Raw genomic sequence first — 15504 nt, 5'->3', positions numbered from 1 at the left:
ACATTTTTTGTCACCCTTGTCAATGTTCTTAAACTGTGCATTTTTGCTTACCATCTTAATCATGAATAATTTTACATATAGGTGGTTATTTTGCTGTATATTACAAGTGGATTACAAGGCAACTTGAAATTGAATTAGTCAACTTCAACTAGTTTCAAATTTTACCTACCTACAATAACGTGATCAAAGTGCGCGACCGAATAAGAAAAATATACGGACTTCAATTCTCATTGATGGTCCATTGTGTTGAAGTGATTGGTGTCCAGGATAGTGATTCTGTAGATTATGCAGTATATAAAGTAGGGTAAATTACACTCACCTTTGTCTTGAAGTTTCGATAAATCTCACTCAGGTGGAGCTTTTATGGTTTATTATTCTATTCTCCCTGGTTTTGTGTGTGTGTGTGTTAAACAAAATTTCATTAAAAGGCCAAACTATCATTTTCCTTGTTAAAAATGTGAGGGCATTATTGGTATTTTACATCAAATTTTATATTTTTATAATAAATTAATAAATAAGGATAAATTAGTAATTATATCACTTTGCTAGTCGAAAATTTGTTTCCGATGGCCTTAAAGGGCCATTTTACTTGCTTTTATAGTGGAGGGGGGACAACTTCTAAAAACAGTTCAGGCAATGGTACAGTTTAGGGGGGATTTTTTGTTCTTTTGCCATCAAACCGCTCCAACTACGGCGACCACCACACTTGCACTTGCAAGGAAAGAAAAAGGAAGACCACGGTCATCAAACCGATCGGCCTGACTATGATGAGAGTCACTACGTGTTTGTGGGCTCCACTATATTCAGATTCGGTCTTTGTTGCTAATGCTATTTTGATAATTTCTTTTTGATATTTTAAATATACCGTTTATATGTAGCAGTAAATCTGTTTCTTATAACTGTTTTCCAAAAATTTTGTTAAGAAAATGCTTGCCTTCACAGAATTGTTGAAAAATATATAATTTGACTACATTGACTTGGACCATATATATACTAGTGTTATATGAAGCTAATGAAAACATAAATTATTAAAGCATGCACCATGACTATTCGAGAATCTCACGAGCATCTTAATCAAAGGCTGGACAAGCTTTGGAGAGAGAGAGAGAGAGAAACAAATAGACAGAATAAAGGTGTTACTTTTTAAAAGATTTAACCATAGTTTTTGAGTTAAGTAGCATTACTCGTTTTGTTATCAACCACAATGATCGTACTAGCATTGGGTCTCAAGTGTAATTTCCTTCTTACTTTTAATACTTTGTAAATATATTCTAAAATATATTTTTCTCCCTAAATAAATATATCCTAAAATCATCAAGAGGTATTTAGACTAGTTTATTTAAACAAGGTAATTAAAATACCCAAATGTGCTATATATATATTATAAAACCCAAATCATCAAGTTTTAAACTTAAACAATATCTCTTTCTTATTATTATTATTATTATTGAGAGTATTCAAGGGTGGTTTATTGAGTTGAACTTTGTCGTTAGGAAACAAAGGAATAAATCCAAATATATCTTAAAAAAAAAAAACAAACAAACAGCCAGAGAAGGCGACTTAGAGTTAGGACTCGTACATGCTCAATTTGATATATGAACTGTTAAATTCTCAAATGAATTTTTTTTTTTTTTTTTTGCGTTTTGAAATTAATAATCAAAACAATTTGTCCATTACTAATGAAAATTAGGTTGTTAGGAAATAAACCAACCTCCAACCCTAATTACTCTACCCAAACCCAATCTGTCTATTTTTGAATTTTTAAACTCGAGTTTGACCCTCGGACTAAAATTTTGAGGTTAAAAAGTTGAGTTAATTGGAATTGCTTGTATCACCAAATCTCCACATGAACAATTTAACGTGATTTTGAGTTAGTTTCAAGTTACATTACTTCTAAGCATACTAAAAAAAATATAAAGTCAATGCAAAATTTTAAAAGATTACAAACAAATTGTTAACGGACAATAAATAAAGATTTAAACAAATAAAGTAAAAAAGTAATCATAATTTGAATATATATAAAATATTAAAAATGAAAAGAATAAAATTAATTAGAAATTGGAAACAGGTTGTTGGTATCTCTGCCAAACTTCAACCCTAATTAAGTTGTCCTATGAAGAATCCTACTCCCATCTTTTCTTTGATATTTATGAATTCACTAAATCAATTTGGAGATTCATTAAGCTCAAATGCCGGTTTTGCCCTTTAGCTGAAACGACCTAATTGTTTGGTCTCTCTCTCGCCACTGGAACGCTTATGACTTGTCATGAAAGAACTCTGTGGCTAGTATTACTTGTGAATCAATTATCACTACATCTGCTGATCGAGAAGTTGGCGTGCTCTGACGGTGACCTGCAACTGGGCAAGCGCATGCATGCAATGTAAGGCAATTCGAGCTTGTTTTCTCACGTAGGCTCCGCAAACCACCGCTTGCACCTTCACAAGACTCTTCAGCGCTCGAAATGCTTTCCTTGCCTGTCAAACATTCACACCAAACACATAATATATAAATTAAGAGAGTTCATGAGTTATGTTAACCATTAACTGCAATCAAACAAAATTTCATAGTGGTCATGATTTTGAAAGCAAGAAATTATTATTAAAAAGCTGAACCCTTTTAGCACGAAAGAAATATGTGAAGAGATATATATATATATATATATATGTATATGTTATGGGTGAATGGTGAAATACAAGATGAGCCCTAAAAGAGGCTTGGATCTTCATGGCTGCAATGTCTTCTTCAGATAGTAACTCTTTCTTCGGGCAACTGGAGGGAGAAGAAAAAGCAGCTTCTGATTTTGTTATCTCGCGATTGACTGCATCTTCTGTGGCAGTTGCATCCTCTGTGAAGCTCGTGGTGGTGGTGGTGTTATTGGCGTGGAGAACAATGACAGTTTCATGATGAGAATACCTGAAAAGCTTTCTTCGAATGACGCCGAACCAATTCTGAGACTTTCCCATTTCTTCCTATTGTTGCTTCAGAGCTAGCTTTAGATTCATTGTATGCTACTACTTCATTCATAAGAGCTTGGAAAACTTCCCTTCAAAGTTGGAGTTGTGGGCACCATGTTAGCACATATATACATACATATGTATATATATATATATATAGAGAGAGAGAGAGAGAGAGAACGTGGCAGGATGAATATCTTTCAAGCATTGCAACCGCTAGAACCTGGGACCAAAAGTGTAAAATGACCACCACTCAGACTACCTAAGTATTGGTCCCAGTCAACAATAGAATGGTTGATACATGATTGGTTCTTGGTAAGGATGCGAATAGATTACTTATAGAAATGTCCTAAATCATCAGATAACGTTTTTTTAATAATTATAAAATCATAAGGTCATAATAGCCGCGACAAATTACGACACGATCCGTTAACACGTTTTGAGATAGATAGGTTTTGGTTGACTTTGAACGGGTTCGGGTCATAAACGGATTGACACGATTAATCCGTTTACTTAACCATGTCGGGGTTAGAATTAAGGGCCGGGGTTTAATTCGTGTAACCCATTTATGACTCGTTTAACTCAACATATTATAATCGTTATATGTTACTTTGAACGGGTTCGGGTCATAAGTGTTTTGTTGTAATGTATTTTGAATAATAATTAAAAGGTAATTTCATATTCTAAAAGATAAGGTTGTATTTTTTTTTATCTTTGGGAGTTCGGTTTTGAGCCTTCGCATTCCTCAATCCTCCCCACTAACCACCGTTAACCGCTAATCACTAACTCTTAACACTTTTATCATGAAAAAAAAAATAATAGTAAAATTTGATCGAGTATTTAGAGTATGTTTGTCATTTATATTTAAATTTTAAATGTCATGCATTTACCATCTCTCAATTTTTTCTAATTTTAATTTTAAGATGCTAATTCAGTATTCTCAATATGGGTTTAATGTAAATTTATAACGTCATTTGTTTAATTGAGAGGTTGTGATGGATCGTTGAATCCAATACTAATGGTACTTTCTAGATTAATAAATATATTCGAACCTGTGATATTTATTCAACTTAGTGTTTTTAAGGTAAGTAGTATTACTCCTTTTTGTCATGATCATACTAATATTGAGTCTGAAATACGATTCCCTTACAACTTTTAATACTTTGTAAATATATTCTGAAACCATCGAGATATGTTTAGACTAGTTAATTTAGACCAAGTTAATTATAATACCCAAATGAACTAATATATGTGTGTGTGTATATATATAATACCCAAATCATCAAGTTTTTAACTTAAACAATATATATTTTATTATTATTATTTATTATTTATATGTATTTTTTTAAGTTGAGACTTGAGAGTGAAACCACCATGAATGGACACGTGTGCTAAATGAATGACTTATCTAGGAACTATAATTAAATTGATAAAAACATTAAACACATTCTTTAAATTCTGAATATGATGTTTTTATAAGGAAAAAGCAATAATGTGAGGGTTATTTTCTAAGCAATAATATTTTATAATTACCAAGGTCTTGTGCCAAGTGATTTTTTTGGGTTATTTTCAAGGAAGACGTATGCGTGGTGTGTGTAAATTTTTTCTCAGGAAAAAAATTACTCCTTTTTAAAATTAGTGTCATCTTTAACAATCGTGACTCACATTCTTATGAGTTACAGTTACAAAGACGACATTAAATCCGTTTCAAAATTAGTGTTATCTTTAGTTATCCACACTCATATATATATATATATATATATATATATATATATATATTGTTTTAGTAATGATTTTCTGAAATGATTTGATGAGTTATTATAATAACAATCCAAAAAATAAAAGAAAAAAAACATGGGAGTTCAGTTGTTCGATGCTCAAAGAAAATGAAAATGAGAAATTGAGTGTGTCAAGCTTTTTCTATGATTCCCAATACCATTCTGAAACGGGTTTTTGAAATTTTGGAGTGTGAGAAGAAGATGATCCACAGATCTTATTCTCAATGTTTGCGACTGTAAATGGTATAGAGGAGATGAACATGAAGACTAGACCATGAATCAAAGACAGTACTCGAAAGGTAAACATAGGCACTGCTTTTTTTATCTTTTATTTCCTGCATTCCTATTATTCAATCGATATAAAGCTGCAGAAAAAAAAAATGTGTGGCCTTTGATACTGTGATTTACTTATTGATGTTCTTAATTTTGTAATTGTTGCGTCAAGTGTTTTGCCTGAAAAACTTCAATTAATGCAGAGTCATAAAATATGGTGGTGGACCACATCTATAACCATTGAGAAGTGAGAACTTGTCTCCTTTCACAACAAATTAAAATCCCTTCTTTTTTTTTATTTTTGGTTTTGTGTTTGTTTATAGATCTTGTTAAATAACTCTGCCCATCAACTGTTTGATTAAATGCCTCAGCTAAACTGTTGTTTCTAAGTATGTCAGCCAAACACCATAAATGGGAGGGGCATTTTTATGTTGAATTAAATGTAAGCCTTAACAAAAAGGTGTAATTCAATTATGGGTGTCACAAACTTGATATGAAATGATAAGTTTTAAATTCTCAAACTCTTTTTATATCTGATAACTAGTTCATGAATTACACACCTAGAATCATTTACGTGATGCTCTTATTTCCTTGTACACAATCCGTGACACTGTAATTTATCAAAGGGATGGCCAAAATCTCTACATACATTAATATCTTTGTGTATGAGAAAATGCTTTTGGTACATTTTGATTCTTTTGATAAAGATGGTACCATTTGAGATCATTTCTTTTTTTCTCCTTTAGGTGTTAATCTGTGTGGTGGAACTCTGGTTGTCAATCCATCTTATTGTGGCCTACTGCAATGTGTAAATATTGTTCTCTTTTTCGATTTTTTGTGATACTAATAAGACTGACCACCCCTCCATCTATCTTCAATATATAATTTGCTGCCGTGTTATATTTTTTCTACTATTAATGTCATTAGTCCTTGTGCCCATTAGAGAAGTTGGGAATCAAAAAATGCGACATAAAAAGCAAAGATTCAGAGAGGGGGGAGCTGACTAGGGTAAAATTTGTTTATTTTCCAATTAAACTCCTTATGCCATTCTTATTTGCCTCAAATATATATATATATATTTAATATCTAGCTTCACAGAACCTAACTCCCCTCCCTGCAAAATTCAGACCCTTAGCAGGGCTCGGAACTTCCCTATTGCTTATTGGGTGGGATAGACCGGAGATACCATGTTGAAATCTTAATGTATGTTGTTGCGGTTTCAGTTCACCATATATTGAATAGTTCAACATCATGAAGTAAATTGGATTTGTTTTATAGCTTAGTTACTGAATATCCCAATGTTCCTAACAAGCAAAGCTGTTTTACACATATGTATGGTTAAGAATGAGAGTGGGCATTGGTGCAAGGTTGCTAATTACGACCTAGAGGTCTTGGACGTGGAGATATGATTGCTTCAAACCCGTAGCAAGGGAGCCTTGTCCATTGGGTTAGCCCTATATGCATAATTAAGAATAGACATGCACAGACCTATTCAAGGTCCAGTGGGGGCAATTGTTCCCACTTATTTTTTTTGGTTGCTATTATATACCTACAATTTTTTTTGCTTTTAATTATGTACCTATAAAATTTTAAAATTGTCCCCACTAAAATTATAAATAAACCTTACTATTGCCCCCACCTCAAGGTTTGAAATTTTTTTTTTTAATCTTGTTATTGTTAAAGGCCGCCCCCTCGCACATAATTATTTAGGTCCATCCCTGAGAATAAATATATATTTTTAAGAAGGATACTTCTCAACATGTAGGAAAAAAAATAATAATAATAAAAACTAAAACTAATCAAATATAAGAAAGAAAATAACAATAACATTATGGGAGATTTACATCAATGTATCAATTATTTAATCATTTTAGTTGACGTTAGCATTTGGAATATGAAAGTATTTAAGGTTCAGTTAAGAATACTAGGCTTCTCTCCATCATGGCATGGAAGGGGGAAGTTGGTGTGGAAGCTTTGTTTTGTTCAATGGTGTTTGTTATGGAGAATCTTGTCGAAGTAACAAGGTAAAGTACTACTTTTAAATCTGAAAAATAATATAATTATTCGATATAAGTTTTAGACTATCTTTGGTTAAAGCACCAAATACAGATTTCCTTTCATGTCATTATAAATACATAATTATAATTCCTAACTTTCTTTGTGTCATATTTACTGGTTTACACGTAATATTTTACAAGGTGTGCTTTGGTATGGGCTGCTTGTCCATTTAATCTATCCTATAATCTATGCACTTCCTATCAGCTTAGTTCTTGATCCTTGCCACTTTCAATCTATTCAGAAGCCTGTCCTTATGGAGTGGAATTCTAGTAAAGTTAAGTCAGCCCAGAGTCTAAGTGGCATGGGAGTTACTGTCCATGCCATTTATTGTTGCTTTGAAAAACATGTTTTCAAGAGAGAATTATGTTGGGACTGATCTCTGTGGCTGTCTTCTTCTTTTGTACTGGGTTTTTCTTCTATCTATATAATTTGGAATTCTTGCATGAGGCTCTCTGCCATACCATTTTACCTGTGCAGATCCAAGACACAATTTTTCTATATATTTTTATCACATCTATCTAAACTACGACCGTGAGTTTTTAATCTTAGAGAAACTCATCTGTTTTCTGCCTCAACTTGTTGTTCGGCTAGTTCTTACTCTCCGCTTCACTCAGGATTTGCCATTCTGTTTCTTTGTGCAAACAGTAGCATTTGTAGCATTTAATAAGGTTTGTGAATTCAACCTAGTGCCTTTTACTGTCACTGAAATTGAAATCTCTTTTTGCCTTCTTATTTTAGTTCTAATTAAAAATGCAAATCGGACTATTGAGTCATCTTACGTGAAAAATCACTCTATCTGCCTCCAGAAGTAATTTTATTTCTGAAATTATGGGCTCATACTTTGGATAGGGAATTTCTGATAGGGTTCTTCTTTTAATATTCTTATGCTTTATTGGTTATTATTTTTTGGCAGGTCATGACAGTGCAGTACTTTTGTATGGTTCCTCTGCCTGTTGCCTTTAATACTACCATGGTGCAATATGAAGCTTAAATGGGAAGGCTTGTTGTACATTTTACTATGGATGGGAGCTCAAATTCACTGGTTGAATTCAAAGGCAAGCAAGTTTAATTTTCTTAACTACTACAGTAATATATTTGTTTTCATCGGTATTATCCATCACCACACTTCCCGTTATTCGAACGACATGCAAGTTCGAAGAAAACTTTGAAAGATGAACGAGAGAATGACCTCCAGATACCTTGTTGAATCAATTTTTTTTTTTTTAAATATCTTTCTCCACATAACTGCAAAATTCAGAACCCTAGCAGGATTCCCTATTGGTTATTGGGATAAGGAGATACGAGCTAGCTCGGTCCTATCAGTTATGTTTTTGTGGTTATCATGAAGTGAATTGAATTTAAATAGGAATCTGATTGACTTTATTGGCGGCTCCTCTGGTAAGATCACATATAGTGGGTGTGTGATTTTTCGTTTTTGCTTGAATTAAAGTTTGGAATTCGGAATTGTAGATCTTTACTCAAGAAGGGAGCCCTTATTTTTCGTTTTTGCTTGAATAAAAGTTTGGAACTCGGAATTGTAGGGCTTTACCCAAGAAGGGAGCCCTTCCAAAAATTCTCGATAGCCCGGGCAGAACCCAAGCCAAAGAGAGCGATAAAAAAAGGAAATAGTTTTCAACCAGCAATTGACGCGCCTCGGTTAAAACCTCACGGGCTGCGTCATTGCCCCAAGCGCAATGATGTATTTTCTAAATCTTCCATGTGGTGTTTTTATAGTTATAATTTTTTTCAAGTTCTTGTACTTTTTCGATATGGGACTTGGGATATAGTTCAAAATCATCAACAATTACATTAACATGTGATAAATTGTGTCGGTCAATCAGATTAGAGTCCCAACAGGAATAAGATTGAATCATCTAATAATAATATCCAATTAGTGAAAAGTCGTAACCTATGCAAATGGGCCGAGCTAGCCCAATAGGCTTCTTTGCATCATGCATCTAATAAAAGGACCAACCAGGCCACCACCATGCGACTTCCATTTGTATCGAATGTCAGTGTTAATAGATGGCCCAGCTCCATTATTCTCACTGAACCCATTGATTGACTTCTGCAAGTAATCAACCTCTGTAGTTGGGCTGGTAAGCATTTTGTAACGGAAACAAAATAAATGTTTTGTTAGAAATTCCGATCATATTTTTGCATCAACATTTTAATTTATATTGTCATTTGTTTAATTAAGAGAATGTATATCACGTTTCAATCTAATAACTTTTTTTTTTTTGGTCACCAATCCAATAACTAAGAATTCAAGTTAATTTTTTGTTTTAGATTGATGAAAAAATAAATATACTACATTTTTAAAGTGAATTGACAATTTGATATTGATAAAAAAAAAATTAAGCACATTCTTCAAAGTCTGAATACTTTTCCTAAAAAAAAAACGCACAGTACTGTGACTATATTTTACAATCGGCCAATCGTGGAAATTTGTCATTAAAGAATGTAATAATGATATATACTACACTTTTTTGTAATTTAAAAAATATATGTATTTTTAATCTAATATTGAATAATAAAATCAATTTCGACATTTTATAACCCAATTAAGGGTGGGATAGAAGAGTCACATGATAAATTTGATGCACATCTGTGTAATAGTATATAGGAGAATTTTATGATTTTAACCTATTTTTTTTAGTAATTATTTTATGAAATGATTCGACAAATATTGTTATATTAACACTCCAAAAAGGAATAGAAAAAAACATAAGAGTACAAATATTATACCATTGGACCCTTTGGTTGCAGAACTACTATTTATGTCACCTGTTTTTCTAATTTCTTTTGTTCTGTTCTGCCGTACTTGACATTGTTTGTCACCCTTGTCAATGTTCATAAACTGTGCAGTTTTGTTTACCAACTTAATCATCACTAATTTTACATATAGGTGGTTATTTTGCTGTATATTACAAGTGGATTACAAGGCAACTTGAAATTGAATCAGTCAACTTCAACTAGTTTCAAATTTTACCTACCTACAATAATGTGATCAAAGTGCGCGACCGAATAAGAAAAATATACGGAGTACTATTCTCACTGATGGTCCATTGTGTTGAAGTGATCGGTGTCCAGGAGAGAGATTCTGTAGATTATGTAGTATATAAAGTGGATCAAAATTGTCTTCTGGGCAACAATGAATATATCCCAGCTTGTGAATAATATGTGAACACCATTTTGCCACGTCAGTTAGTCAAAGAAGAGAAAAGAAAGTAAATCAATTTTTACCAAAGACGTATTAGCGTATACATACAAAGTTCGTCAAGTCACTTAGTCAAAAAAGACAAAAGAGAGCAAGTCAGTTTTTAATGATATATACAAAATCTATATATCCCAACTTTTTCCTTAACAACATCTCAATATTTTTCGAATGTACATCCTAATATTTTCTTAGAATATGATCTACTATTCATCTATTTCTCTTGTTAGGAAAATGTTTGGATGTTGGTCTTGCTTCACAATATTTTCCTAATGTGCATCCCAACTTTCTCCTTACTAGCATCCCAACATTTTTCTAACGTGTATCCCAAACAAGATAAAGCAATAAATACTGTAATGTTGGTAAGTAGAAAGTTGGGATGTTGGTAAGAGGAAAGTTGAGATGTAGGTAAGTCAGTTTTTAGTGCAAACATAGAAAGTCTATATATTTCAATTTTCTCCCTAACAAATTCCAATATTTTCTAAATTTCTCCTTACTAGCATCCCAACATTTTTCTAACGTACATTTCAAATAAGATAAAACAATTAATCGTGTGATGTTAATTAGGAAAATGTTGTGATATACAATTTATACTAAGATATGTTTATTTATGTATTTGTACAATAAGTGAGATGTTAGTAAAAAAAAAGTTGGGATGTAGGTTAGAGAAATGTTGTGATATACAAGAAATTGTAGATTAGGGAAATGTTTGTGTAGAGAGAGAAAAAAAAGAGCAAAAAGTTGGTATAATTTTGATTTGGTCTCGTATGTATGTGTGTATGCGTATACAAAAGTTTTGCTTTTTTAATTTTTAACTTTTACGATTTTAACTCACTGGCTGTGACCGGTCCTACGGTTGCACAGAAGACAATTTTGATCCTATATAAAGTAGGGTAAATAAAATTACACTCACTTGAAGTTTCGATAAATCTCACTTAGTTGGAGCTTTTGAGGTTTATTATTCTATTCTCCTTGGTTTTGTGTGTGTGTGTGTGTGTTGTTAAACAAAATTCATTAAAAGGCCAAACTACCTTTGTTTTTTTGTTTAAAATATGAAGGCATTATTGGTATTTCACATTCATGAATTTTATATTTTTATAATAAATTAATAAATAAGGGTAAATTAGTAATTGTATCGCTTTGCCTGTCGGAAATTTGTTTCCGATGGCCTTAAAGGGCCATTTTGCTTGCTTTTAATAATTGAGGGGGCCAAGTTGCTTCTAAAAATAGTTCAGGGGCATTATACAACAATGGTATAGTTTAAGAAGGTTTTTTTGCTCTTCTGCCATCAAATCGCTCTAACGGCGGCGACCACCATACTTACACTTGCAAGGAGAGAAAAAGGAAGACCACGGTCATCAAATCAATCAGCCTGACTATGATGAGAGTACAAGGTCGAGCCACTACGTGTTTGTGGGCTCCACTGTATTCAAATTTGGTCTTTGTTGCTAATGCTGTTTTGATAATTTCTTTTTGGTTTTTAAAGATACCGTTTATATGTAGTAGTAAATCTGTTTCTGATCGATGACTGTTTTCCAAAAATTTTGTTAAGAAAATGCTTGCTTTCATAGAATTGTTGAAAAATATATAATTTGACTACATCGACTTGGACCATATATATACTAGTGTTATATGAAGCAAAGAAAACATAAATTATTGAAGCATGCACCATGACTATTCGAGAATCTCACGAGCATCTTAATCAAAGGCTGGACATGCTTGGGAGAGAGAGAGAAACAAATAGACAGAATAAAGGTGTTACTTTTTAAAAGATTTAACCATATATAGATGCAAATTCTTCTAATTCACCTGCCATTACTCTTCAATTTTATGTTGAGGTCTATCCTCTAGAGAGACTCAAATCAATTTCTAGATCATAGCTCGTGAATCAAGTATCAATTATCACTACATCTACTGAGGAGCTAACGAGCTCTGATGGTGACCTGCAACCGGGCAAGTGCGTGCATGCATTGCAAGGCTATTCGTGCTTGTTTTCTCAGGTAGGCTCCGCGAATCACAGCTTGCACCTTAACAAGACTCTTCAGCTCGAATTGCTTTCCTTGCCTGTCAACATTCACATACCGAATGATAAATAAAGAGAGCTCACGAGTCATATATGTAAAATCATTATATCAGTCACTAGAAACTTAGGAATCTCTCCTATACACAACATGCATGGGTTGTGCACATTGAAAAGTGCAGTTCATTTCACATGGAGTAGGGCCCAATCTATCTATGACTACCAAACTACATGTGAAGTGACCTCCACTCTTCTTGTGCCGTGCATAGATTAGGTTCTTAATTCCTGAAAGGACAATGCTTGCATCCTGCAGGTGGAGGATGAGGTTCATCCTCCGCGCTGACGTGGCCCATTGACGTGGTGACACGTGTCCAATGTTAAAAATAATAATAAAAGTTGGGCAATGCCCATTTTGTCCGGTTCGACCCATATCTTATACTCTCATCTCCCTCTTTCTATCAACTCCTCGTTGTCGTCGCAGAGAGGGGTTTAGAATTGCAGTGGCGCCGTACTCTTGAAGCTAAGGACGACGAGATCAGCGAAATCAATGGCTTGATCGCGCCGGCGCGAGCGATCTTGATTTGGTTCTCGGACTTGTTCTTGGCGAGGAGCCTGATCTCCATCGCCGCTTACTTTTGATCCTCGATTGAGCTCGCCTCAAGGCCGGAGACGAGTTGCCTGATCAGCTCGTCAGAATTCTCCATATCGTAGGCGACCAAAAGTCGCCGGCCCTGAGACGACGCCGTTGAGAACTCGCCAGATCGGTCGCTGTTGCAGTCACTGAAGTCTGCCGAATCGTTGTTGAAGCGTAGATCGTTCAAGCGCAGGTTGATTAACAATTGGTCGGCGTTTAATCAGAATTGTTGGGTATCTCTGGGAAGGGGTAATGGGGAAGTGAAAACGACCTCGTTTGGATGAAGTTGTAAAAGAGTTATAAACCTCAATTTTTTTAACCGGAGGCACATCGATCTCCAACGAAGGCCTGCGATGGTTGAAGCTCGACTGGTTCAAAGTGATTTGAGGTCTGTGAACAGAGTGATTCAGATACAGAGCTCGAAAGAGCAAATTTAGCACTATAATCAAGTGCTTATATGTTTGTAGCTATTGTTTGAGTTAAATTTCATCCAAAAAATAAATTTCTTAATTTCTGTTCTTGATAGATTAATTTGATAATTAATTGACTTCCAAATATTTTGGGTACCCATTGGTAGAGAACGGAGGAGTTGGAAGAGTACCATTGAATTGGGTAACAAGGCTATCTATAATCAAAGACATAGCAAAGGGTCTCAATTTTCTACACCAATCCTTGCCTTCACACAAGGTACCTCATACCAACCTTAAATCTTCAAATGTACTTATAATGAAACACGACAACCAAAACTACCAGTCGAAGCTCACAGACTTTGGTTTCTTGCCCCTCCTGCCATCGTGAAGATCCTCCCAAAAGCTGGTTGTTGGGAAAGTACCCGAATTCTCTCTAGGGAAAAAGTTGACACACAAAGCCAATGTGTACTGTTTCGGCATTATTGTTCTAGAGATCATTACTGGGAAAATCCCAGGTCAAATCTCAGGTGGAATTGAAAATGAGTTGGTGATAGAGTGTACAGACATGGCACCGGAGAGGAGGCCAAAGATGAGCGAAGTGTGGAGAAGAATAGAAGATATTATTCATCAGCAGACAAGTGAATTAAGGAACAGAATCATTAAATTAAATAGATGGTGATGTAGAGTTGGTTACATAAGAATAGTTTTTTCCATTAATTCTTTGAAGAGCTTTTGTTTGAGCTTTTGTTTGTGCTTGGTTGAAACTTGTACTATTCTGAATTGCTGTAATTGTGATTCTGTTATCTGGTTTTCAATGAAATTGTCATGTTTTTACCACAAATTGTGGTTTCAGTTTAATTTTTATTAAAATCCCAATCTCTTGATTTGATTTTGAGTTAAGCTTAACACAAGAGCTTAGAGTGAATCAATTTTGTGAAAACTAAAATTGGGAGAGTTGCAGAGACAGATGGGAGGCCATAGAAGGAGACATAGAAGAGGGTAAGAAACGGGTTTAATCCTTTCCGCCCTTGCCTCTTCCTGACATTTTTAGAGAGAGAGAGAGAGTCAGATCTAGATCTAGTGGCGATGGAGAGGAAAGGGAAAATGAGTTTGAGGCGGTCTGAGAGAGAAGATTTAGGTAAGTGATGAGAGAGAAAAGAGAAAGCCGGATGAAAGTATAAGATATGGGTCGAACCAGGACAAAATGGGCATTGCCCAACTTTTATTATTATTTTTAATATTGGACACGTGTCACCACGTCAATGGGCCACGTCAGCGCGGAGGAGGTTCATCCTCCACCCACAGGATGCAAGCATTGTCCTTCCCGAAATAGATACATGAAAAGAAATGTTGATGGGTGAAGGGTGAAATACAAGATGAGCTCTAAAAAAGGCTTGGATCTTCATGGCTGCAATGTCATCTTCGGATAGGAGCTTTTTCTTCGAGGGAGAAGATAAAGCAGCTTCTGGTTTTGTGATTTCGCTATTGACTGCTGCTTCTGTGGCGGTTGCTTCGTCCGTGAAGCTGGTGCTTGTGGCGTTGGTGTGGAGAACTATGACAGTTTCATGATGAGGAGGAGGTGGAGATCGGAAAAGCTTTCTCCGAATAACTTGAATAAGGCCAAACCAATTCTGTGACTTTCCATTTCTTCCTATTGTTGCTTCAGACCTTGCTTTAGATTCAATGTATACTACTACTTCATTCATAAGAGCTTGGAGAAGTTCCCTTAAAGGTTGGAGTTGTGGGCACCATGTTAGCACATATATATATATATATATATATATATATATATATATATATATTGAGAGAGAGAACGTGACAGAATGAATTTCTTTGAAGCATTCCAGCAACTGAATCCTGTGGGACCAAAAGTGTAAAATGACCACCATTAGACTACGTAATTATTGGCCACAGGCAACAATAGAATGGTGAATCATGAATATGTAATTATAAACATCTTTTAGACTATAGAATCAAATTATCTGTTATGTTGATGCCAAACAACAATCGTTGGGTTGTTGGGTGGTTATATTTGGTAGTATTGAATGTTTTATAATTATATTATATTATAATCGGAAAAAGTGGTTATATTTGGTAGTATTGAATGTTTTATAATTATATTATATTATAATCGGAAAAAATTTTGTTTAAATTTTAAA

General features: G+C 34.3%; 1 protein-coding gene, 1 non-coding gene and 1 pseudogene across 2 annotated transcripts; 1 reads left to right on the top strand and 2 right to left on the bottom strand.

Moving 5' to 3' along the window:
• Positions 1–1990: 1990 nt before the first annotated feature.
• Positions 1991–3065, bottom strand: LOC132267504 (protein IQ-DOMAIN 20-like). Its single transcript, XM_059768662.1, has 2 exons — positions 2695–3065; positions 1991–2475 (listed from the first exon to the last, which is right to left on the bottom strand). The coding sequence occupies exons 1-2, from the start codon at positions 2962–2964 to the stop codon at positions 2311–2313; spliced, it is 435 nt and encodes a 144-aa protein (XP_059624645.1). The 5' UTR covers positions 2965–3065; the 3' UTR covers positions 1991–2310.
• A 4132-nt stretch (positions 3066–7197) lies between these two features.
• Positions 7198–11809, top strand: LOC132316314 (GPI mannosyltransferase 1-like; annotated as a pseudogene).
• Positions 8606–8763, bottom strand: LOC132267721 (U4 spliceosomal RNA). Its single transcript, XR_009469065.1, has one exon. It is a non-coding gene; the product is annotated as a U4 spliceosomal RNA (small nuclear RNA).
• Positions 11810–15504: the final 3695 nt, after the last annotated feature.

This window comes from Cornus florida, unplaced genomic scaffold, assembly GCF_030987335.1.
Source record: "Cornus florida cultivar Cherokee Brave unplaced genomic scaffold, ASM3098733v1 CherokeeBrave_3.0.0_Hap2_Chr07, whole genome shotgun sequence".
Taxonomy (NCBI): domain Eukaryota; kingdom Viridiplantae; phylum Streptophyta; class Magnoliopsida; order Cornales; family Cornaceae; genus Cornus; species Cornus florida.
Note: the sequence above shows the minus strand (reverse complement) of the source record. Positions and strands in the feature narration are given on the sequence as shown.